The sequence below is a fragment of the Euprymna scolopes genome, chromosome 21 (assembly GCF_053919585.1).
Source record: "Euprymna scolopes isolate OS-2025 chromosome 21, ASM5391958v1, whole genome shotgun sequence".
Classification (NCBI taxonomy): domain Eukaryota; kingdom Metazoa; phylum Mollusca; class Cephalopoda; order Sepiida; family Sepiolidae; genus Euprymna; species Euprymna scolopes.
The window spans coordinates 39,150,726-39,178,629 of record NC_136502.1 but is presented as its reverse complement, the minus strand read 5'-3'; the positions used below and the strand labels follow the sequence as shown (position 1 = coordinate 39,178,629).

Below are 27,904 nucleotides of genomic sequence, written 5' to 3'. Positions count from 1 at the left end.
GGGAAGTAACTCTGAATGTGACGCTCTCGTCCTGTGTTTAAAGAAGTAAACATTAGCAACAAGGCGAGCAGAAATGGAGTTGGACATTCGGGAGGATGTTAATACCAGTGGTCAAGACCTTAGTGCAAGTTTACTGGTTTTAGCCACTTATTCTAATTTTTATGCCATTGTCACTATTCTCGTCTGTTTCATTGTCACAGTTATATTTATATTAAGGTAAAAAAAAAAAAAAATAGAACACATTTACTGCCTGTAATTAGACTAACTTCGTGCCTATAATTATCCGTTAAAAAAAAATCATACTATAATATTTCTTCGATTTTATTTGTAAATATTTGGTGTCAGCTGCGAGATAATTTGAAATGTGTGTGTGCCTTTCATCAGTCTTTTATGTTCTCGTAAATATCAATTCTGAGCAAAGTTACCATCTTTGCTTAGTCAGTAACGTAAACAAAGATGGCTATTATTGTTCAAAACCAATAGCCTGACGAATTCCTTTATGAATGAAACGCAAATTTTTCTCTCTAGCTTTATTTATTATTTGCCATCATTTAAAAAAAAAAAAATTATACTCGATTTCTATTAAATTTTTGTGGTTGTCTTGAACTATTAAGCTTTACGGCTGCCATTACCAACTTTATCTTAACCAAATAAGTGATCCTAGTTTTATATTTTGATTCAGTTAATAATTTGATAGCCAACCAATATCGTAATAAGTCTGCGATATTCTTGCATTTACATATATCATTAAATTATCAATTAAAACAGATTTTAATAAGCTTGGAACTAATCTAGTTAAGATAGTTGTCTCATAGCAGTCATCTTAAAGCTGAAAAGTTCAAGATAATAAAAATGCTTTTTTTTTTTTTTAATAATAATGTATTTTTTTTTATATAGTTTTGTTTATGCCTTTTTTTTTTCGTACGGCATCTTCTAAACGTTACTTTTACTTTTAAAAATTACCACAGACAACACTAGTTTAAAATTAATTATTTTTAATTTAACCTTTAACACATGATTTTTATTTATTTTTTATTTTGATAATCGTTTTCCTCAAATCATTTCAGATGTCCGAATCATTAAATTAAGTTTCAGCGATAATGTTTACATTTCTGTTGATCGTGTCAGGAACGCCATTTTGTTTGTTTATGAATTTGAAGACGATGAGATTATAAAAATATCGTTCTTCCAAAATCCTTTTAATAATTTACCGTATAAACACCTACAAAGGAAATTTTAAGTACTAGTGCACTTATTGATCCGTGCTGAAATAATAACGTTATTATTTAGAAAGCCATTCTTAACATGGAAAGGAGAGGGTGTTTTGTACATATTCTGTACTTTAACCTTACAATTGAATTAAAACATATTAAATTTGAAAATGCTATTTAAGAAATAGCGCAGATCAATAAATGCATTAGCACCGAATTTTATTGTGCTTCTACGGAATTTGAACTGAACCTAACCAACTTTTATCGAACTAAAAGTTGGGTTAAAAAAAAACAAACAAAAAAAAACAATAATAGTTTGGTTTAAAATCTGTAGAAATACTTCAGCTAATTTTAATATTCTTTAAATAATATCAAAAGTATTTTTTAAGTGGATGAAATAATTCGTATTTCAGTTACGTAAATTGTGGTAAAAATTTATATTGGCGTCGCAAAACCAGGATTGAAATCGGTGCAATTGGCGCCCTTCACTAACGCTAAGTTGGGGTTGACAAAACACTAGCCCGAACTTAGAGTTAATGTTAAATTTTTTTTTTTTTTTTAAATTTTAAAGTGCAAATAAATTAATAAAATTAAAAAGACAAACGCCTTTTTCAGCACGCATCCGGCTGTGTTCACTGTTCCACTGTTCCACATCCGGTTTCGCGGCGCTAATATATATTTTAACATTTATTTATTTATTATTTTTGAACTTTAAACAACAATTCCAGAACGTAATCAGGTATGTGTTCTGGTTTGTCCCAGGAGAATGCCACCCTCCTCGGCATTACCTCCTCGCCGCGAGAGAAGATTGCTTTAGTGCCGATCGCCTGAGGCGCTCTCACCGAGGAATTCTGCATCACTTGATCATGGCAAATTTTGTACCCATCTAGAGTGTCTCCTCTCCTTTTTTTGAAGGGAGAAGGAACTGGATCTCCTGCTAATAAACCGACCTTGTGTCTAACTTTGTCGCAATTGAGAAGAAGCGAATCGAACGGTGATTTTTGAACAGCTGATTGGTTTTCCAAATCAAATTATAATGTCAAGAACAATTTAATCTCGGAAATTTGTTTTTAAATATAGGAAATTATAGATTGGGAAAATTGGTATAATTAGTTTTGACTTGTCCCCTTCCTCCTCGAAAAGTCATTTAAAAATTTAGATTAAAAAAAGTATTTTATATCCCTTCCCTCGCTATTTACTTTCACTTTCCTAAATCGAAGTTGACAAGGACACCAAAGAGAATAATCGTTCATGTATTTTTGTTCGGTGCTTGTTAAGATAGTCGACAAATCGATTTTTTAAACATGTCCTTTTAAGTAAAAACACCATTACTTAATTATCATGTCGAAAATAGTAATATATCCAAAAATTACAAAAATCCATCGAGTAGAATAACTGCTATTGTGTTTTTACTTATAACATCTAAGAAAAATGCAATTTTACCCAATTTTCCGTAAAAATTACTTTTAACTATAAATAACTTTCTACTTGATGAATTTTCGTATTTTTTGATATCTTACTATTTACGACATTTTTTCCGTTAAAAGACATATTAATCGATCTGTCGACTCTATCTTAACAACAAGCAGTGTTTGTCAAGCACCTGTTGGTATACTATAGCGCTAAAGTAAACTTAAAATTAATATTTTTCATATATATCAAATTATTATTTAACTTCTTTTTTTACTTGATGAAACACGCAAACAATGTTTCAGTGACTGATGGAGATGTTAAAATTTGATATCCTTAAACATTTAATACCCTGCGAGTAGCTTCCCCTTATTTATTTATTTATTTATTTATTACCGATGGATGGGAAGAAAACCTTACAGGAATACCTTTTCGGCGCTTGTGTAGAATCTTCTCTCCCTTATGTAAAAAAAAAAAAAGAAAAAAAAAAAAAAATCTCTGATATACGTACCCTGACGGAAAGAAAATATCGTACCCCCAAAATTGCGTAAATTGATCAAGTTTTATTTTTAAATTAGAAAATCATTTTAAGTGAATTTTTTTTTTCAATACCCCCCTCCCCATGTTAAGAATCGTTTTCTAAAATCTCAATTTATTCAGTCTGTTTTCAAGATAGTATCACGAGATTCTTAAGCTATAAAGTTTAATTTTATTTATTTTTCTTTTTTTAATATAAGTGGAATTCTGGATAAGTACCTCTTTTATTTTACTACTAGTAGTTAATCATTTATTAAGGCCAAATACCACTCGAGGATTAGGGTTGGTGAGTTTTTCAGTTGGATGATGGAACACTAAAAGGATTGAGAACGATGATGGATTGATTAATACTCAGAACGACTCGACAGATATTTGTTGGCATTAAACTTGAAAACGACCATGTTGTAGTCTGCAAGGAAACATTCCCATGGTAACATGTTTCAAATGTTGGAAGTTCTTGGAAAGAAACTTTGTTCATAGAAGTTCCGTTTGATTTTTAGGCACACAAAGGAAGAAAGGAGAGCTTCTTTTTTTTTTTTACAGTGTTGGTAGCAAGACAGGTTTTTAGTACCGGCAAGTTTTCACCCAACCGAGGTTCATCTTTGACATCATTCTAGCAACCTATGAGCTGACATGAACCGTGTTATACTTTTTTGTCAGAATGAGAACACATTGGGCTCAGTCCGAGCAAATGCACTCTCCCAGGCATTATCTCCACTGAGAGCTGGAATTGGCAGGAAATGCTAACACATCCATTCTCTGCTATTTTTGTATGATTTGAGATTTCCCGCCTTGAGGAAGTTTGTCTTGCACTTATCCAATTTTGCCTCAATATTAAAAAATTATTGCACAAAAAAATTTATGTACCTACCTGTTAGGTAAAAAAAAAATGGCTGTACACCAAAATTTATGCAAATTAATCCAGTATTTTTGTTTTTATAAAATATAATCAAATTTCTAGCCGTTATTATTATGGTGACTGGTGATATTTTAACTCTAAATTATTATGTAAGCAGAAAATGGCAGACGAGATATTTCACTGTTAAAATGTTTTTCTTGTTTAAAAAAATACTTGAATGAATTTGTGTAATTTTTGGTGTGTTCTCTCTCTTTTTTTTTTTTTTAAACCTAACACAAGTCTATAATAAAAATTTTGTGTAATTTTATTTATTATTATGAGCAGTTTTTAATATTGGAGGAAAACTGAAAAAGCGCAGGCAACGGGCTTTTATCACATCGTGATGCAGTGTGAAATAAGTAAATAAAGTCCAAACTTTCACAAGAAACACTCGTCTAGCTGAAAACACTATCAATAATTCCCCCCACTCTTTATCTGTGCCTAAACCTAAATGTAGATTCCATGAACAAAGCTTCTTTCTTAGAACTGCACACCTGTGGAATTGTCTTCCGTTTTCCTGCTTTCCAGCTGACTACAATATGGTTGTCTTCAAGCCTAACGTAAACAAGTTCTTGATGAGCCGTTCCATATAAGTTAACAAATTTACCGAATTTTCATTACTAATGATTACTATATTTTCCAATTTCTACTGTACACTCTTTAACCCTTATCCTTGAGTGGCCTCTTGGCCTTGATAATGTGGTGATGCCTGTGTAAAAAAAAAAAAAAGAAAAAAAAAGATGTCATGTGCTTGGTTGTTGTTGATAAGGTGCAAAAACATATCTATAATTTCATTAACCCCCCACCCTCTCTTCTCTGCTTCTTCTCTCTCACAGACGTGATGTTACTAGTCTCAGTCTTTTTTATAAATACTATTATACCATATGTAGTGTCTGCTTCCCTTGTTTTAGCTCGTTTAACTCATTGGTCTTGTGGTCTTCATCAATTCACTGTTTTGATACCTTGTGATACAGTTTCCTCCTTTCCAAGAGCTGTAGGCTCTTCTAGCTAATTGTTTTCCAATTACCTATATCCTTAGTTTTTTAAGACTAAGGCCAATAGGCGCCTCTTCTTTATGATGATAATCCTGCTAGAAATAGGTTTGTTTTGAAGTCAATTTTGAAAAGCTGTCCAACATTTTTGAAAAGCTGTCACCATAAAAGACATTAAACCAAAAGTGACAAGATCTTTTTCCTTTAAAAAAAAAAAAAAAAAAAAAAAAAGCAAAAACAATGAAATAGAGAAAACTGTAACTTACTACTTTGTTTATAAGTTTCTGTTTAATATTTGGTTAAATATTTAGAAGCACATATTAATATATTGCTTTTCTTTTCTAATTAGGGAGGGATAATTTTTGAAGAACCTTTCTTCAGTCAAATACAAAATGTAAAATCTGGTAGAAATTCATGTGTTAGTTTCAAACGCATCTGTTAAAAAAGAAATTATACAAGTCTCAACCTCAGTATGTATTGTATTATATTTATATATATACATATCATTGATTAGATTTAGAATAAGATTTTGAATTAAATGTGACTCTTGTTCCAAGGTTCGAAGCGTTATTGTTACACTGGTGATTCTGGAAGGATGAAATGTTGATAAAAAATATTTATTATTAAATATATATATATGTATATGTTAGTAAAATGTTTGTTATTATTTCAGATTGAATGGTGATCACTTAGCCTTCAGCTCATCAGTGGTTGTGAAGCATGTCATTTCAGAGCAGCGAATGATTGGAATACAAAATCCATTCTCAGTGCAAATGGATCCATCTTGTACCAGTTCATTATTAAGTAGGTTCTTAATTACTTTTCATCAATAATATATATACATATATATATATATATCTTTCTATATATATATATATATATATATTTCTATATATATATATATATATATATATATCTTTCTATATATATATATATATATCTTTCTATATATATATATATATATATATATATATCTTTCTATATATATATATATATATATATATATATATATCTTTCTATATATATATATATATATATATATATATATATATATATATCTTTCTATATATATATATATCTTTCTATATATATATATATATATATATATCTTTCTATATATATATATATCTTTCTATATATATATATATATATATATATCTTTCTATATATATATATATCTTTCTATATATATATATATCTTTCTATATATATATATATATATATATATATATATATATATATATCTTTCTATATATATATATATATCTTTCTATATATATATATCTTTCTATATATATATATATATCTTTCTATATATATATATATGTATATATATATATATATATGTATATATATATATATCTTTCTATATATATATATATGTATATATATATATATGTATATATATATATATCTTTCTATATATATATATATATCTTTCTATATATATATATGTATATATATATATATCTTTCTATATATATATATATATTTTTTTATTTTTTTTATTTTCCAAAGGTAGGTAACTAGTGAAATATAATGAGGTTCATACAAGAGTGCTCAATACAGAAGTAGAGAAAATTACATTTGTTTTTACATAAGCAGTAGTTTGTTGCTACACAGTCATGAGCATGTTTCGGTCTAACAGTGTTTACTAGCTAGAGACCTCATCAGGCAACAATCCTTATCGAAAACGGAATTCTAATTGGAGAGCGAAAATTAATCATCATCAAAAGAAGGCTTTTTTTTCTTTTTTTTATCATGAGTGTGAAGATTCACAGAGAACAGGGTTGAATTGGTGCAAATTTGTTAGTTTGTTCATTCTGTATTTGTTTATTTACTTATTTATCGGTGACTTTATTCATTTTCGTGTTGGTGTTAGAGTTTGTGGGTTGAGGGGATTGGGTTCAAAATCTAGAGCTATACAAATGTTATCTTTAACAAGCGAGAGGCTTGTTCGTCCCTGTCTGAGACTTTCTAGGGTCAGTGTGTCATAAAATTCCCTTTTTTTTTTTTTTAAAGTTTATTTTAATGTAATATGCTCATATCTGAGAAGAGATTAGGAATTTATCCGGGTCAAAACCAACTTGGGTAGAAAATTCATTAATCTCATTAAACTACATTTCCCCACCAGCAACATGCTCCACAAAATATTTTACAAAAACACCATCAAACTGAACTACATTTGCGGCAATAACTTAGAAAAGATAATAAAAAACCATAATAATAAAATTTTAAACAAGGACACAGAACACAATTTAGGGAACAGGGTAACAAAAACGTGCAACTGTATTAATAAATCCAAATGCCCCCTTAAGGAAGAATGTCTCACAACCTCTGTAATCTATCAAGCTAATATTAGGGCCAAGGAATCTCCACCACTTGCAAATCCTACATCGGTCAAACTAGTAATACCTTTAAACAGAGATACACAGGCCACAAAATCTCTTTCCTAAACCCAAATTACAGAGATAAGACATCATTAACTACATACTACAATGATCTAATGAGTAAAAATTTGACACCTATTGTTGACTGGCAGATCCTAAAAAAAGCAAAAACTTGCCAGTCACTAAATTCACCTTGCCTTCTTTGCTTAAATGAAAAACTATTTATCACAAAATTTAAGGATAGGGATAAACTCTTAAATAAGAAACAGGAAACCTTCATAAATTGCAGACATTACAAATCGCATCTGCTCTCTCACTTGCGAACTACTCCCCAATTAATTAAACTCTAACACGACCCATATGCAATATCCAACAGTTGAACACCTACACATCGTAACCTCCTCAAGTTCAACATTCACAAAATCCAAAACTACACTGTTCCTGAGTGAAACCATGTGAAAAAAAATAAAGACTAAATTTAAACATAAGTTTAGAAATGACATATATCCTGAGTTTTGGAATTTACCATCATTATGAAAAGTATTTAATAAATTTACTAATACACAAATTAATGAATCAACATTAAATGAACAAATGAAATAGAAATTAATATTGGGGAGGTCTAAAAATAACCGATTTTGTTTAAGTAAGATAAAGCAGAGCTATTAAATGATGCCACCTTCTCTTTTCCTTTTCTTATTCCCTCTTCCTTCTTTCCAATTCCATCTCCCCCTACAACTTTCCTTCCTTTCTGCCTCCTATCCACACCTCTAACCCCCTTCCCTCCCTTCAACTGTTCACTGGAAGCCCAAACAACATTCAACAGACCCGGAAAAATTCCTAATCTCTTCTCAGATATAAGCATGTTACATTAAAATAAACTTAAAAAAAAAAAAAAAAAAAAGAAGGGAATTTTATGACACACTGACCCTAGAAAGTCTCAGACATGGATGAACAAGCCTCTGATTATTAAAGATAACATCTGTATAGCTCTAGATTTTGAACCCAATCCCCTCAACCCACAAACTCTAACACCAACACGAAAATGAATAAAGTCACCGATAAATAAGTAAATAAACAAATACAGAATGAACAAACTAACAAATTTGCACCAATTCAACCCTGTTCTCTGTGAATCTTCACACTCATGATAAAAAAAAGAAAAAAAAGCTGATGATGATGATTAATTTTTGCTCTCCAATTAGAATTCCGAAGGGTTGTTGCCTAATGAAATCTCTAGTTAGTAAACACTAGTAGACCGAAACATGCTCATGACTGTGTAGCAACAAACTACTGCTTATGTAAAAACAAATATATATATATATATAGAAAGATATATATATATAAGGTTGATGCAAAAATGTTGTTTTTATATATAAAGTTGAACATCAAAAAAACGACATTATTTTTGCACTAACCTAAAATTTAACTTTTTTTTCATTTAACTTCAAAGTTTTCAGAAATTACTCCATCCCCCATTCCTGGGGTTAACACTTGATGTCTATATGAGATACATAGATATTCAAATGTTTCATAAATGTTCTCGTTTACATCTCAAATACTGAGTTAGTAGAGAATATGATTTTCATCTCCCCAATTGATCATTTAAATATGTTATAGTATACCTTTATTGTGGTCTCTTGGTCTTACGAGATTCCAGGACAAGAATTCATCTAGTCTGGTAGGGTATCTGACTTTGTGTTAATTTTAGTTGTAAGATAGAGAACTATATTCTTCAATTAAAAATGAGTTCTTCCATTTTCTGATTTTTATTTTTAGGTGATTATTTAAAAATGTTTTATCAAATTAAATTTTTTTTAAAATATAGTGAAGCATGTTATTATATTGTCAATAATATGGCATAACAAATGAGAGTTGGCTAGTCAGTTGCAAGGTTTGATTTGTTAACTTAAATGCTATTTGAGTATGACTTGGAAAATTTGTTAAGATAATGTTATTTTTTCTAAATAGAATTCAAATTAGAATAAAACACTCTCATACCAAACATTAAAGAATCAGATCATTTCTAATCCCGTATGTGCTAAATAGTGAAAATACTTATTGTAGTTTAAATGTATTCAAGCATTGCATCAATAATTTACTTTTTTACTTTATGCAGTAAATGTATTCCATATATTTCCTATAAGATCTATTTTTATAAATTTGTATATATTTCATAATGCCTACTTTTATAATTTTTTCATGTATTTATAATAAATTTTCTATAATATCTACTTTTATAAAATTGTATGTATTTGATAAGTTTTTTACATGTATTTTTTTTATGTATTTAAAAAATTTTCTATGTTTATTTTTTTATAATTTTTGGTAGTTATGCACTTATTGAACTAGACATAACTCTGCGTTCACTCGGCTTTCTCTGGAACATGACTTCAACGGCCAGATAATGCTGAGCGTTGCTGATGAAATAATAACAACACTACATGAAAGAAAAAAGTAAAATTTTAAATGTGGAAACATGAACAGAAAAAAAAAAGTAAAAACCTACCTTAATTTTTAATTCTTTTTAACTATGTGAAGAAAAGGTGGTTTTTGTGTGTCAAACAAAAAATTTTTAAGCAATATTTTTTTTTTTCAAATAAACAATTGTTAGGAAATGTTTTTTTTTCAAATAAACAATTGTTAGTAAATTTTTTTTTTTCAAATAAACAATTGTTAGGAAATGTTTTTTTTTTCAAATAAACAATTGTTAGGAAATGTTTTTTTTCAAATAAACAATTGTTAGGAAATGTTTTTTTTTTTCAAATAAACAATTGTTAGGAAATGTTTTTTTTTCAAATAAACAATTGTTAGGAAATGTTTTTTTTTTCAAATAAACAATTGTTAGGAAATGTTTTTTTTTTCCTGATAAAGAATTTGAAGCAAATGTTTTTGATGATTTCTTTTCAAATATTTTTTATTTTTTTATTTTTATATAATTTTTTTTTTGGATCAAGTATTTTTTTTTTATATATGAAGGAAAACAGGAACAAAAAAGCAAATAATTTAGAAAAATTGAAACAATTTTTTTTTTTCCGAATCCCTGCGAATAGCTACCCAATGGCAACATTTCCATCCATATACGTCTGTTATGCTTCTTCGTTTGACGAGTAAACATTCCTGGCCGCAAGTTGAACACATCATCGAATTTGCCATCAATTTTCTTTGCTGGCAAAACTGTATTACGGCCTCCTGTAAGAGCTATGGTCAAATTCATTGTTTTAAAAATAACTCCGTTTCTTGACATGCAAGTAAGAAATAATGGATTTTTTTTATTTCTTGTTTTTTTTTTCCTGTTCCAATTAGTATCAGAATTCTCATCTGCTGCTCGGGCACGTGCGCTGAGTTTCACCATGTTACATCTGACAGCAGCTAAACCTGTTGGCGTCATGTTCCGGGAAAAGCCGAGCTGAACGCTGACTTATGTCTGATTCATAAGTGTATAAGTACCTAATTTTTATGTATTCAATAAATTTTCTATAATGTTTACTTTTTATAATTTTTTATGTATTTAATAAGTTTTCTATAATGTCTTTTATAAATTTGTATATATTTAATAAATTTTCTATATGTATTTTTATAATTTTTTAAATTTATTTAATAAATTTTCTATATGGCCTACTGTTATAAATTTATATATATTGTTGATGTCTGTATATTTCAGATGGTTTACACTGTTTGGTATCCAGCCTGGCTTCAAGTTCTCTTCGCTGCTACTGGGGTGTAGATATTGCTGCATTGTACAAAGAATTTCAGCTTCCATGGAAATATCTAGAAAATGATATCAACTCTGATAAATTTCTTGTTGGATCTTATGTCCATAAAGAAGAACCATTACTGTATCTTTTGACCTGATTGACAAAAACCTTTTAATTTCTTCTCCTACAGGATGACCCTCTCCCAAATGTCACCCATATGATAAAATTTACAATCCTTTTTGCAGTCCAACCATTTATGCCTGACTTGTCCACCAAGTTTCAATCATCAATGTTCAACAGCCTCGGTTTTATTGCTATTCAATGATTCTCTGCACAAGGGTTTCTCAGGACAACCTGACATGAGGATATTTAGTCGTGGAAGTGAAGCCTAAATAAGGTCTCCTTGGCTATGTACTGGGTTATGTAGGTAAAACGATAGTGCACCTTCTTCTAGCAGTGGCATAGAGAGGGGGTGGTGAGAGGACAGTGGCCCCAGACATCCAGATTGAGGGGGAGGATATCCAATCATATTCAAACTTTTGCATAATATTTCTGAGTACTAGGACTTATACTTGAGTCTTTGAAGAGTACAATCATGGAGTTGGCCCTGGGCATCATCACCAGAACGTTGCCAGACCTCTGCCCGCCCACTACCTCATCGTCATGCTACCACAAGTACCTAACCAGATGAATTCTGGTCTTGGAATCTAGTAAAACTAAACAATAACCACAAGAGAAATACATTATAACACAGTTAAGTGGTCCATTGGTGAGAAGAAAAATAGGTTCGTCTTCAGAATTCTCTTTATATTAAAAAAAAAACAAAGAAAAATTTGTATGATGTATGTACTTGTGACAGAAAATAGCATGTACAGAAAGAAAATTATATTTTATGGCTAATCAACGATCGATGATCTTACAATGACATTTTGAAATTCATCACTAGTTTACTCCCCCTTAAAATCGCTCTTTTGAACTATAGTTTAAAATCAGTCTTGCATATCATCCTAATGCATACCAACTCCTTACTTAAAAAATGATTTTGGCGGACATTTAGGAAATTGTTGCGACCTCTAAATCCCACAACTTTTTTTTCTTTTTTCATGTTAATTTCTCTGATTACAAACTTTCAGATTAAAAAAAAAAATTTATGACTTTTATCATCGGGGATCAGTTTTCAATTATAACGTTCTACTAAATTGAACACATATCTTGTGATCATCACTGAAAAAAATATTGCGACTCTCTCATGCGACCAAATTTTCATTTAAATTATCTCCCTTGAAAATTAACGAACGTAATATTTTAAGAAAGGTTTTAGTGATTTATCCTTTTTTTTGTTTTTAAAAATCACTTTAATTAACTACTGTTAATATAGATACAACTATTGCACATGTATAGCAAAATAGTGCAATAAAATTACAAATGAATAACACCAAACATTAATTTATTATAAACTGTTAAAAATATAGTTATCCAAATTAGGCATATAAATAGCTGTGTTTGAGTCTTTACTCTCTGCTATATATATATATATATATATATATATACATACATACAGTATTTCAAAAGACTATTGTATTGTTCAAATAACACCAGACTGTTTTGATGGTAATATAGACTAGCAGAACCTGTGGAAATTCAACAGAAGACTCTTTCATATGTGGATGTTGGCATTCTGTTGATGTTCAGTGTAAATGGAGACACTCTAGTATTATTATAGCTTTTGTGTTAAAACTTCAAAGCTAGCAGAGACGCCTGGTTGTAAAATATGCTTAAATATGCTTGTATATATTATTATAGAGTCAATTCGATTCTTATAAAGTTGTAACTTAAAAAAAAAAAAATATCTATATAACTTGGGTGCATCAGCTTGAATTGAAACCAAAACTAAAACTTATGAAGAATATATATATATTGATTTCCTTCAGCTATAATCGAAACCAAAACCAAAACTTATAAAGAATTCTTGGTAAAATTATTTATTAGCAGAAATTGAAGGTCATAGCAATGAAACGACAATCACTCGGAAGGAGAAAGATGTGAGCGTGACACACAAAAGAAGACATACGCTATCGTTTTAATATATAGATATGCTAAATGAAAACAAAATTGTATTTATTTATTTTGCCAATGATTTTTCGAGTGGACATTTTTCTTTTTCTGACTCTGAGATTTGATGTTATTTTTTTGCTGTATTTGTGTATCACATTTTCCTTAATGCATTTCTTTTTAGATTAAACACATGCAATGAGAAAAAGTTGTTTTTACCTACACCTCAAGTGATGACTGAGGTTGTGGGTGCTTCTCATTCGAGAACAACATACCCGGTGGTTCTTTTAAATCTTTCACTTAACAATGCATATTCTTCAGAAGGAAGTTTTCAAGTGGTGGGTATTTTTGTTTATTTTTACTTATAAACCAATGCTTGGCAGCATTTGCTTGCAAGCCAGAGACCAGCAAAAACATATTAAGCATTTGACCTCCAGAAAAAAATTTCCTTAATCTACAAAGAAGTATTTATACAGGGTGTCCTAAAATAATCTAACACATTTGTTGGTCAAAAAAAATTAAATAACAATTTAATGAAGGTAATATTTTTATTTTTTAAATCGACGCAGAATGCCATTTTATTTCATACAGTCTAAAATATTAAATCAGCTAAATGTTTCCCATCATTATTAACAGACGATTGTAGACATTACAAAAATTTTCAATAACTCGACGGATCATTTTGAGTGGCATAGCAGCAATTTCAGAACAAATAGGTCGTTTTAATTTTTAACTTTGTCGTTTCAGGTTGCTTTGCTGAGTGTAATCCATTTAAAAGATACGACATGCAGCATGAATTCCTGTATTCTCAACCAACATTTAAAAACACGTGACAATCAAATATTAAATTTACAGGTGAGCTGCTACTACTATTATTTTTTGTTCTCTTTTTCATTGGTTAGAAATTATTGCACATTTATTTCTAAAAATCAGAAAGTTTTTATACAGTCAGCACTCACCTTCTTTCCAAATGCTATCAATTTAATTGTTAATAAAATTCAAAATCCTTTCTGCAATCCAACCATATTTGATGCAAATACCGTTCAATGAAATGTGGGACTTTGGTGATGGTCTCATCAGTCAGAGATGTACTCCTGAATGCTTCACACCTCCCTAAATTAACCTCCCTGGGATAATATTAAAAACTAGTAGCACTAATGCTAGGCAGGTTGAACCAGCTTTCTCCTAAGGAGGAAGTTTCATAGGAATATCAACTTCACGAACGGTCCCTTATTGCGTGTATATCCTAGTGAGGGGAGATGATTTAGGTTTTTGCAACTCTTACAAGGCAGTGCCAACGTCCTCCTACATACATTGCCTAGTATTCCCAACTAGTACTGACTTAATTTTATCTAATGAAATCCTGTATGCCGATGTACTGTATATTAATGATAATGTCTATTAAAACCATACCCAGACTATTCTTGAACTGAAGAGGGCCATCACAGTCCAAAGCAGTTATTTCCGAGCATGCTTGTAGTGGAGAAGTGTTCGTTTTGAGCATATTATTGGACAGCATTAAAACACTGTTGAATATTCATGACTGTAACTTGGTGGACAAGTCAAACATAGACTGAAGTTTATTTATATAAAATATGGTTGGATTGCAACTGTGGTTAGATGGCATTTAATTTCATCAACCCACCTGAATCCTAGTTCTTAAACTATATCCAGTGGTGAGGCCCCAGCTTGCGGGCTTTGGGGAGTGTGGAGCCACCCTTTAATTGCCATTGCTCCCAGGTCCACTCTGACCCGGAGTGGTAGTACCTGTTAGAGTCCCAACTATGGGTTAAATAGAAACCAACTTGAAAACAACAAATATATTCTATTAAAAAATTTTTCTTCAAAATCTTTGGATTCAGCATTAAATAACCTGGAAAGGGTTGATATGCCGTAAAACAACCAACCAACCAACCTAGTTCAGTCTAATATTATTGATCCAGCAGTAACAATATATGTACTCTCAATGTCAATATCCTAGTGTTTGCCACTTTTTTCCTTTCAAATTGTATTTCTCTTGATCCATTCTTGTGGAAGGATCCGTGGCATAGTGAATAAAGTACTTGGTAAAATTCAGTTCTAAGTTATACTCTTCTTGAAAACTGAAAATTTAATCCTCAGTGTGGGTGGCACTGAAAATACTGTTGCAAATTATTTAAGACTTCTCAGTCATGGCTGGCGGAAAGAGAGTATGCTACAACCAAGGATTAAATAAAAAGGTTCCGTTTGAAATTCCGTGCTGCTTCTCAAGTTTAACAGAAAGATTCACAATTTTGACAAGATACACCTCAAAACGTTGTGAAAATAACACTCAAGATGAGAACAGTAGTCTCAAGAATCCAAATAATACTCTTACTTTTTCGTCAGCTTTTTTTTCATTTATCATATTTATAGACTTCTTTATTTGCCATGTCTTTTCCATATCAGATGTGGGTTGCTTGTTGGCTATGGTAGTACAAAATGATTTTTATAAAATTTTGTCATTTACATTGATTTCCATGTGCCATTCCTTGAGGGGGGGGTCATCTTTGACTGAATCACTTCAAGTCTTTTTTAGCCTGGCTTGTCCTCTGGACTATACTCAACTGAGATGTGTGTACATCTAATTATTTAACCAAAACTTCATTCAACATGTCTACACCATCACAGGCAATTGCAAGGCAGTGCTGACTCCAGCTTGGGCAGCTTCAACCTCAATTGCAGTGAATCACAACTAACTTTGTTGTTAAGATGCATGCCATAAATACACTGGATCATAACCCTGTTATTCATTTGCATCCCCAGACTGACTGGATTATTAGAAGCCCAGCATTCACTCACATTTACCATTGTACTGCAGATAAACTTGACCACAATTGAGAAGTGAAGGTGAATGATGGCTTAAAATGAGAAGAAACTCATAAAATTTCATCCATGTAGTTTGTGTGAGATCAGATGTCATATGCCTATTTAAATCTATATCCTGTGTTCTATATATATATATATATATATATATATATATACACATGTATATATATATATATATATATATATATATTGTCACTGTAGGCTTATTATCATTAGGCTGGGCTAGGGTTTAGGAGAGGTGGAGAAAAATTATTGGCTGTTAGGGTCATCCGTAAATAGAAAGCTGATTCTCATGAGAAAATGTTTTTATAAAACGCATTTATATTGAATTTATTTTTCTCATGTTTTATCTTTTTCCTTCTCAGATAAAATTTTTTTTTAAATGCTTTAAAATTTTCAAAAATTCATAAATAAAATGCTTTAATACTTCAAATATTCTAAAAAACAAACATGTTTTCTTTTTCTTTTTTAAATTTTATTTCTTGGTTGCTAAATTGAAACTTTGATTTTTTAAAATTTAAAAAAAAAATTTAAATGTCAATTTTATATCCCTATCAAATGTATGCTTCCTCCAGTCACATATTTTTGCTAGGCTGGGAGTATTCTGTAATTGTAAAAGAACTAAATATAATACATAGTTAAAGCAAACTGAATTTTTTTTAACATTTAAGATACTTTCCGACGCTATTGATTTAGTTTTCCTGTTTATTGATTTACCTTTTTTTTTCTTAGTGCTTTTATTTTAATCCATGTTTTGAAACATGGCATAAACCATAAATCCATGATATGCTAAAACTATAATTATTTTGTATCGGTAATGTTTTAATCTCTATTTATAAGAAAGTCCAAATTGGTCAGTTTGGTCTCTGGATCATAGTGATGGACCTAGGTTTCATCCTGTGTAATCAGTCTTTTGAAAAATTTTGACTCATCTTCTTGGCACATCTCCAAATTCATCCTCAAGCACTTGACGCGTTCTCGCTTCTGGAATGGTGTAAGCAACCTGGGAATCCATCTGGCAGACACCTTATGCATATGCAAATGGTCATGAATGATAGTTTCCACAGACCCTGTACTAATCTTGACATCTTGGGCTATTTGGCAAATAGTAATGCGCCGATCTTCCAAAATGGCAGCCTCAACTTGACGGACAGATGCCTCATCAATGGCAGAAGAGGGGCGACCAGGTCTGGATGCTGTTTCCACAGACTTCCAGCCATGATTGAATTAACAATGCCAGTGTTTTACAAGGTCATATGATGGGGCATTATCACCATGTGTTTCTTTCATTTCATCAAAAATCTCCTGTGGTGTGCGTCCTTTCAAATACAAAAACCGGATCACTGCTCGACATTCAACAGGCTCCATTTCACACCTTACTCAGTTCAAACACCTGTAAAACAGAAACCACAATTAGTTCAGAGCTGTAATTTGCCACTTAACCTGTAGCGATATAAATCATTGCACATGCAAAATTTCAGCTAGATCAAACAACTGGAAGTGGATCAGGGGCATTACTTATTGCACACCCCCTGTATATTGTAAATTAAAACCAAAACCTCTCTGTAAATGCAAACAAATTCACTGTGATGAATCAATGAGCTCCCCCCCCCCTTTTCTCCAGGTAACTTTTTTTTATTTTTTACCAGGAATAAAGGATTAGCATTTTGTAAGAAAAGAAGTCTTTCTGGTATTTTTTTTTTTTTTATTGTTGATAGAAACTGAGCATTTTGGGTGAAAAGAGTTTTTCTTTCCATTTCCGGTTAATTTACTTCTGCACTTTGCAATTCATGCTTTCTTCAATTTTCCTGGACAACACCTGCTGGTTAATGATGAAATGTTTTCTAATATCTAGAATATATCTATCTTTCTACTACTATATAAAAGAAACTTTGTCGGTGAGTTCGTTACCTATGAACTCCAAAATGGCTGAGCTGATTTTTTAAAATTTGTTATATACCTTATATGTCTGAGAATATTCTTAAATAGTTTTTGTACCGGAATTCCTCTGTTAATTATCGATGATTGTAAAAAAAACCCATTAAAGATGGAACAGTTCGATTTTGATCAAAGTTATCACTTTTACAAAGTCTAACATCACAAGTGCATTTGAGAAGTTTTATCACCACACAAACAAATATGTCTGGCGTATAAAACCAACAATAGGTTCTTTTATATGGCTTTTGCGTTTTAATCTTTGATTCTAGCCATTGTATATAAAATAATTTTATAAAATCAACAATGCAATGTATTATGGACTAAATCAGTGTAGGGAGGAATGTGAACCTTCCTTCCGGTGCACCACGATGGGTCCCCAAATAGAGATTTCAATCGATTGGTTTGATTGGGAAATGAAACCTTCCTTGATCCTTATTAAAGTGATATTATTATCTCAGTGGGCCTTTAAGATTTTCTATTTCTTTACATCTTTTGGTCATTAGTTGGGCCTCACGCATTTGTTAGCATACAAATAGAAGTGAACCCACACATACAACATATATAAATAAACACTGCTCTTTTATGGATCAAAAATTTGAATTTCATTTTAACCCTTTATGACCTGAATTGTGATTTAAAAATTATTTATTGTTAATTTTAGTTAGTTTAAAGGATAATGATACTATGATTGTCTTCAAACTGGAAAAATTATAAAGTTCAATAGTTAAACTATTACTGAGAATTTTTACATTTCATAAACTTAATTTGATTATTATCCATAGTGCTTGAAAAAAATGTGTTTTTGACAACAAACAAAATCCTCCACTTTCTGAGACAGATAGCAGCTTACTGAATGTAAGCAATGGACAGTTGCAATCTGGAGGTGTTTGGCATATACCCAGTTACTGAACTAATATGTACAAGTTGTGTTTGAATCAATTCCTACTTTATTTATGCTATTATATTCATTTATTTACGACTGAACAAATTAGTTCAGCCAGTTCATAAAGGGGTAATAAATAAATATATTTATTAAAATAAAGAGCTTCACCTGTCTGGTCTTTCAACCATTAAATTTTGAATTTGAATTCCAACTTAAATAGTTTCTATTATTTTGACACATATGCGCATGACTGGCTGTCGCACAGTGAATTGGATATTTAAAATCTCAATCGTCATCAACACCTGAAGATATGCCAGGCATTACCACCGCCATGTCATATAAAAGAAAAACAACAAAAAAATATATATATTATCTGGATTTTTCTGAAGAAGATTCTTTTATGGATTGAAAATTCGAATTTAATTTCAATGAATAAATATATTTATTAAAAAATAATTCTGCACTTGCATGGTCTTTCAACCATGAAATATATATATATATATATATATATATATATATATATATATATATATATGTGTGTGTGTGTGTGTACCCATGCACACATTCTAACAAAACACCTTTAGGAAATTTTTCTTTCCATTAATGTCAAAAAACAAAACGCACACAAAAAAATATGTAGAATATATAAACAAATATCTAAAAAAAAAACTTAAAAACAAACATTACTCCCACCCGCTCTTCACATACATTTAATACATACAGATTCATATACACACACACACACACACACACACACACACACACACACACACACACACACACACACACACACACGTATATATATATAAATAACAACTACGTACACATCTATACAAATACATCTACACAAACGGTAGACTGGTGGCGTTTATTGTTAGCACCATTGGTATAAATAGTTTAACTGGCTTTGACAAATGCTGGAAGCTGAACCTGAGATTGTGCTAAAATTATGTAAGGATCTAAATACACCAAAAACTAAATTAAGAAACAACTTAGAAATAAAATAAAATGACAAATGAATACATTACCAAACTAATCAGATACATTAAAAAACATACTGTGAATATCTGTACATATGCACACATACATACACATACCAGGTTTATTTTTTAGAAACTTGATTAAATATGGATAGATTTAAACGGGAGCAAAATTATCAGATTTTCAATGTAATGACATAGCCAAAACTTACAATAAATCATTTACATCCTCCTTGTTGATGCATCTGCATACACACTTTTCTACATAATTTTCTGTGCATGTAGATATATATATATATCACATCTACGTAGTCTGCAATCAGACATACATGCATTCAGCTTAGCATACATTTACACAGTCAAACGTTGCCCATACATTTTAACTGGTTTACTATTCTGATATATTTTTAAAATTAACAGGTATGCAAATTTACAAGTAAAGGTTGAAATTAAAATTTAAAAAATATTAAAGTATTATAATTAAATTTTCAGAGTTAGGTAAAAGTTACCAAAATCAAAATGACCAATATTAAAATTCAAAGAAAATTAAACAAATAATATAACAGAATAATATAAAAATATGAAAAATATATAAAATAAAATGAAAGGAGCATGAAGAGAAGTTGCTTTGTTCTTTTTAAGCAACTAATACTAGTTGCTCAAGATTTACTGTGTATGGTCCTTAAAGTGCTTGCAGTTAAGCATAATTTCATACTTATTGTAAAGTAATTTGTTTCTCTCTTTAAATCTTATCTCAATCTTCTCATTAAGGCATGAAAATCAAGGTAAGTTAAGAGGTCTATAGGTCTTGGCTTTCTTAATTATTTCTCATTTGATTATTGGTGTTTTTTTATTCCTTAATTTACAGAAGTGTTGTATTAGTGACCATATCTGAATGATAACTTTAAAGTTTATTGATATGCTCTTGAAAAAAAAAAACTTTTCTATTTTTAGGTTATCTGCTGTATATATATATATATATATATATATATATATATATATATATATATATATATATATATGTTTTTGTACAGTATATCACTGTGGCAATAAATTTTATAAGTGGTATTCATTCAGTTTTTGGTAATTGCAGTTATTATTTTATCAGTGTTTATGCCATTATTTTTTAAAATATTTTGTTGTATTTCTTATAATTCTTAGATTGTTTGTACAGCTATAGTTTAATTTTAATGTGGTTTTATTAAATATTTTGTGCAGTGTGTTACCTGATTGAACGTGTTTAAGAGGTATAAAATTTATTACCTATTTTTGTTTTTAACATTAGACTGAAAGGAAGGTGTGAACTAAATAATCGTCCAACTATGATGCTTGGACCTATTTGTATTGGTTTCTATATTTTTATATATCAGCATTTGTGTAGCCACTATTGTTTAGGATTCCATTGTAAAAATTCTTTTGATTAGTAAACATTGTTTTGTCTAAATACTCGTTACTAATTCCACTTCCTATATATAGACTTAGGTATGTGCTTAATTATAGAGGTGGATACACATATGAGATTGGAATTTTATTTTATAAATGATTTATATTTGTTTGTTACTAAGTTAAATGTGACATCTATTAAGTTCAATTTTAAATTCTAGTTTCTTCATTTTCTCATGTATTATTTTTCTAATTTGGTCGCATTTAGTGTTAGTTGAGTTTCTAACCATCATCTCTATATTATCCTATGTTCCTTACATCTAGTGATATTGTGCAATATATATATCTATCGTCCTAAGTTTAATGTTTAACCAGAGTCCAGTCATCCCATAGAGATATTAAAAGATCTATTTTGTTTATTTTTTAATCCACCGTTTGCTGTTACTAATAAAGGCAGTTATGCAATCTATTACTAATAGAGATTTGGTATCTGTCTGAAATTGAAGCTATACTGTTACTTCTATATCTGAAGTCAAAACTATATTATTTTTAATACTCAATTCAGTTTATTATACTATTTCAGAATAATGTCCTTTCTTTCAATGCTCAGTTCAGAAGTTAGGATAGTGTAGTATCTGTTCTGTTGTCATCAGACTTTTCTCACAGGCATTGGCTCCCATGAATAGATAGTATAGTCTATGCTCCTTCATAATACCATCAGGCATTACTTCTTCCTTTGTGGGGGCAGCAGGGTAGTATGTGTTCTTTTCACCATCTATTATATAAAGGGCAGCTTTCCATGTGTATGTATGTATGGTGGAAATGGTGGAGTCGGTTTTGCAATTAAAACATCCTTGGTTGATACTATGGAATTTCTTTCCAGTATCTGTGACTGCATCATGAAACTTCGTGTTCCTCTCTCACACAATAGATTCACCACTATTCTTTCGGTCTATGCATCAACCCTTCAAGTGAATAAAGATGACATCTTGTGTTTCTATTAGTCTCTGCGCTCTGTTGTTGCATCTACACCAATTAGTGAAAAACTTGTTATTCTTGGTGATTTCAATGTCCTTGTTGAGAAAGACTATGAGATCTGGAGTGCTCTTAGCCGCTATGGTATCGGTACCATGAATGCTAATGGCCTTAAGCTACTAGAGCTGTGTTCAGAATTTAATCTTGCTATCTGTAACACTTTTTTTCATCGTAAACTGAAGCACAAAGCTACTTGAATACTTCCACGTTCAAAGCATGGTTACCTAATTGACTTCATCATAACTCAAAAACGTGACCTTCGAGATGCATATACTGTTGGTGTCATGCACAGTGCTGAACGTGACACTGATCATAAGTTGGTGAAAGGAAAGTTTAATCTACGAATCCGTAAGAAAGTTTGTCATAGTGGTGTTAAGGTGTTTAGCCGTATTGATGTCACCAAGTTAAAGTTGCCTGAAGTTCAAAAGAGTATGGCAGAAAAGCTTGATAATCTTGCATTTGATGGTACATTGGTGAATTTCAAGACTCAGGTTTATTCTTGGCTTCAATAGGGATAAGAACAAGAACTGGTTCAACGACAACAATCTTGAAATTAATCAGTTGCTGATGAATAAACAGACAATTTACGAGTCTTTACCTCGTGAAGATCATTCTGATTATACAACTAATTTGCGACAATACAAAGAGGTCAAAGCCACATTGCAACGTGAGTTAAGAAAAATGAAAAACCAATGGTGGATGAATATAACGGAGCAGATCCAAAAGGCGTTTGACACAAAGAATTCGAAGGAATTTTATGGACTCCTGTGCCAAGTATTTGGTCCTCCTACCTCTTCAATATCTCTCCTGATGTCGAAAAATGGTTCTGTTGTCATTAAGGATCCAGAAAATATCTTGAAAAGATGGCAAGAGCACTTTACTGATATGTTTCACAATCCCTCAGCAGTAGATGCTGATGCAATTAATAGCCTACCACAATGTGATATCATATTCAGAATGGATCGTTTGCCTAGTTTGGTTGAGGTGCAGTTGGCTATCGCACAAGTTAACAATGGCAAGGCACCTGGTTTGGATGGTGTTCCGGTGGAACTTCTTGGGATTGCAGGTGTGAATATTGCTAATGCTATCCTTTGTTTTGTTGAGGAAATTGTGCAAGGTGCTCCTGTTCCACAGGATTGGATTGATGATGTCTTGGTGACCCTGTTTAAAAAAAAGGGACAGAAGAATGTTTGTGACCACTACCGTGGGATTACGCTGTTGGAAGCTGCTGGGAAAGTTCTCGCACGACTTCTATTAAACAGGTTACTGGATGATGTTTGTCCTAATGCTATTCCAGAGTCACTAAATGGCTTTAGGTCTGGCAGAGTAACTATGGATATGATTTTTTTCAGCCCGGCAAGTCCAGAAGAAATGCATTGAACAACAGATACCACGGTATCAAGTGTTTGTGGATCTAACCAAACCATTTGACACCATCAACAGGGATGCTCTCTGGTTGATCTTAGAGAAAGTAGGGTGTCCTCCAACCTTTATTAGAATATTCAAAGAACTGCACAGGGACATGAAAGCTTGAGTCTCATTTAACGGAAAATTGTTTGATGAAATCCCAGTTGACAATGGTGTCAAACAAGGTGATATTTCTGCCCCTACTCTTTTCTCTATATATTTTGATGCTCTGCTTGCTCATGCATTTCAGGATTGCGATAAGAGTGTCATGTTAAAGTTTCGAACCACAGGTCGCATTTTTAGTCTTAGAAGATTTAATGCCAGAACCAAACTGCACCATGACTTAGTCAAGAAGCTACTATATGCAGACGATGCTGTTTTTTGTTGCACACTGAAACTGATATGCAGCATATAATGAATAGCTTTGCTGACTCCTGCACTGCCTTTGGTCTGAGGATCAGTCTGTCTAAAACAAAGGTGATGTTCACTCTTACACCGGGCCAGTCATACGTGGAGCGGAACATCATAGTCTGTGGTGCTAGACTGGGAGTAGTTGATTCATTTGTGTACTTTGAGGGATGGCTGTCTCGACACTGAAATCCACAGATGAATTCAGAAGGCATCTGTAGCTTTTGGAAAGCTGGAGAAGAGAGTGTGGTCTGATCGTGGCATCTGCGTTTACAAGACCTGTGTGCTAATCACACTGTTGTATTCATTGGCGACATGGACATTGTATCAAAAGCACATTAAATGGCTTGAACGATTTCACTAAAAATGCTTGAAACGTATCTTAAACATTAAGTGGCAAGCACAAGTACCCGATACTGAAGTCCTTGTGAGAGCATGTTGCGCTAGTGTTGAGACTCTTGTAATCAGATCTCGCATGCATTGGGTGGGCCACCTGGTTCGAATGAAAGATTGTAGACTGCCAAAACAAATTTTTTGCGGGGAGCTAGAAAATAGCAAGCGCCCTCAACACAAGCCTAGGAAGAGGTTCAGGGACTCTACAAAGAATAATTTGAAAGTCTTACAAATCGACATCGACACTTGGGAAGAACTTACTCTGCAAAGGCCGAAGTGGTGAAAGCTTGTACGTGAAAGTTGTGATGCTCTAGAGAAAAGAAAGCAGGCCCACAGCAATCTGAAGCTAGAGCTTCGCAAAGGTTTAATTGACTGTCTTAACCATACCACACAGAGCTGAAAATGTGACACTTGTGAACGAGTGATTTTGTCAAAAGCTGGCTACGTCAACTACCTTAAGTTGCACAAAACCCCTGTTCAGGTCAACTTTGCACCTATTAGTTCAAACCAAATGATCTGTTTAACATGCAGCAAAGTCTGCGAGTCTACTGTTCATTTGAGAAGATGTGATTGTTCATAGGAATACCCTTCAACCTTCAGAGGAAGTCAACTCAGTGGAAATTGCTCAATTTGTATGTCACATCTGCTTCAAGATGTGCAAATATGTGGTGGGAGTGCAGAGTCATCTGAGATGGCATGGACGACAAGATTGGTGAACTCAATGTGACGGCAATCATCTGGAAAGATGCAGCAATCATCATGTATGTATGTATGTCCAACTAAAAGTAAAAAAGAAACTATAAAAAGAACACCCACAAAGTTAATATATTCTTGATCAGCATTGCCCTTGATGAATAATATCTAAAATTTGAAAAGAAAAATTATTTATTTTTTGGAAATAAACTGGGCCAGATTTTGTTGAATAAAAGGTTTTGTTGGATAGAGAACGGTTATTAAGCCATTTCCAGTGTTATCTAGTATATAAAGGAGAGATGAATGACTTACGTTATTATTTTCAATAGAGAGGAATGGGTGAGCAGAAGTGGAAAAAAAGGGAAAGGAAAGAAGGAGAAAGAGAGATTGAAGTTTTAATATAAAGATGTTACACACACTTTTTTTTTTACCTGCTCTATTAAAAACATTTTTTATGGCCATGGGATATGCTGGGTAGCCCTGCTAGTTAAATATAATAACAAATATATGCTAGGATATATCAATAATTTTTCATAATATTGTATTTGCAATTATTGGGGCCCCATATTGTATTTAATTTTATACTGAATCTACTTACATGATCTCTGTTGCCCAACATATGCTAGTAGTCTGAATAATACAAATTATCAATTCTCTTCTTAAAAATATTGAAATACTAGCATTTCAGCCCGGCGTTGCCCGGGTGTTTGGAGGTGTATGCTGAGCAAAAAAAAAAATGGTAGTAGGAAGGCAGGTTCGAATCCGTACCGCGAAGGAAGAAAAGAATGGGGAAAAAAACTTGATGTCTTTGCTGTTACAACCACCGCCAAATCGGAAGTGACTTATGTTTAAATAAAGGCTAGACAATTGAAAGGAGAGGATGACTTTCAAAAATATCAGCGAAAAATCGACCCCTCCCTGTAGAAAAATGCCCAGTTAAAGGTGAAGATATTAATGTTTTCAGCCAATTTTTTGATATTTGTCGTGTGAAAGGTTGAACTTCAAAACGATACTGATCTTGGTAAAATCTGTTGCCTCTGTTGAAAGTTTTAGGCAGACATGCAAACATACACACATACATACATTTATATATTGGTAACTAAAATTTTTCGACCCAAACTGATTAAAAAGCTTGCCCTATCTCTGAATACCCTTTATGCCAAATTTCAAATGTTTAGAGCAGAAATTGTCTGAGTAATTTGGTAGACCGCAGAGGTCAAATTTTTTAAAACTTTGACCCCTATTATGACCCCTTAACATTTATTGTTTTGGGCTCAAATCAAGTTATTAAGTTAGATCCATGTCCAAGGAACCTATATCTAAAATTTCAAGTATTTAGACCCAAAATTGTCGGAGGAGTTTGGTAGAGTTCTCAAAGGTCAAATCGTTGAACTTTGACGCCTTAACAGTCAAATTTCTGGCTGAAAACAGATTACGAAAATTTTCCCAAATCTCAGTACCCTGTATATCAAATTTCGCATCTGTATACTGAAAATTGACCGAGTTATTGCGTTGGAAAATGTACACAGACACACACGTTCACTTTTATATATATATAGATAGATAATACACTAACAGGGACACCCGGTATTGCCTGGAGCAAAAGTATAACATAACTTGTATATATCTCTATTTCCCGCTTTCTCCTCACTCCACATCTTCCTATTTTTATTTGTTCAGCCTATTCCTCTTTCTGGACATTATCAAACAATTTATCATATCTCCAACCTGGCCAATGCTGGGCAAATAAAACTTGTATATGATAGTCTAGTTCTTTGTAATTGTGATACTCCATTTCTTTTTTTTATGTTGCTGATTTGACTGAATGATTGTAAAATTTGCCTTGCAGCCTTTATTTATTGCCTCAACTCCTGCTGATGAGGATGATAACCGCAATGATCCGGCTGTATCCTCTCCGCCATTAAACACTGCAGAATCGAAAAACAGCAAACAAACAACACAAACGCTTCAAGATGATTCCACACATTCAGAAGAACGGTCATCTGAAACTGACTGTCATACGACAACCGATGACATTTCACATCTGTCAAACTCTCAATGTTTAGCAGGAAACTCTGAAAGAAACGAATGCATTGTCTGTCAGTGTGAAATCATCACGATGGTTCTCCTACCCTGTCGACATGCGTGTGTCTGCAGTACGTGCTTCGCTAAACTTGAACGATGCCCGATGTGCCGAGAATACATCTATTCTTATTTCTGGTTAGAAGAAGGAAGCCGACGCAGAACAGGTACATCTGCTTCCATAATTACAGGATCAGGTTCGTTTGTGACGTCCCCTGCGGTCCGAGAGAGACGCTCTTTCAAACAGTGGATTGTTCAGCTAAATAACACAGTGAATAATTATCTTGGTTTCAGATGAATTTATTCAAAAACTTTCCATCGATCACAAAATATTAAAACTTATTCTGTGTTCGTTAGGTCCAAAGGAAAACAAAATAGAATGAAATTGTAAAAAATATAAATAAATTATTTAAAAAGCGTTGTTGAGCTTACTGAAGGTCAGTTTGGTTTTGAAAGTTAAGTTCTTTTAAAATTTGTGACTCCCTAAATTGTAAACTATGATAAAATGTGAATTTATGAAGTACTAGCTGGACACCCGGCATTGTCCGGTCGTACAATACGTTAAAACATATTTTAATTTATGCAAGTTGCATATGTATTATTATAGAATCAATCCTCTATTGATTATTATATATTATGAGGAATAATTTGCCCGGTGGACTAATTC

The 27,904-nt window shown here is 31.9% G+C and overlaps 1 protein-coding gene across 2 annotated transcripts; it reads left to right on the top strand.

Moving 5' to 3' along the window:
• On the top strand, positions 1 to 27,678 carry LOC145242130 (cell growth regulator with RING finger domain protein 1-like). 2 transcript variants are annotated; one of them, XM_080105056.1, is made up of 6 exons: positions 1 to 124; positions 5,722 to 5,852; positions 11,103 to 11,277; positions 13,373 to 13,526; positions 13,936 to 14,043; positions 27,005 to 27,678. In XM_080105056.1, exons 1-6 carry the CDS (start codon positions 96 to 98, stop codon positions 27,533 to 27,535), a joined length of 1,128 nt encoding a protein of 375 aa, XP_079961182.1. In that variant the 5' UTR covers positions 1 to 95; the 3' UTR covers positions 27,536 to 27,678. The 2 variants fall into 2 exon arrangements, with proteins under 2 accessions (XP_079961182.1, XP_079961181.1); XM_080105055.1 differs by having other exon boundaries at positions 28 to 216.
• The last annotated feature ends 226 nt before the right edge of the window (positions 27,679 to 27,904 follow it).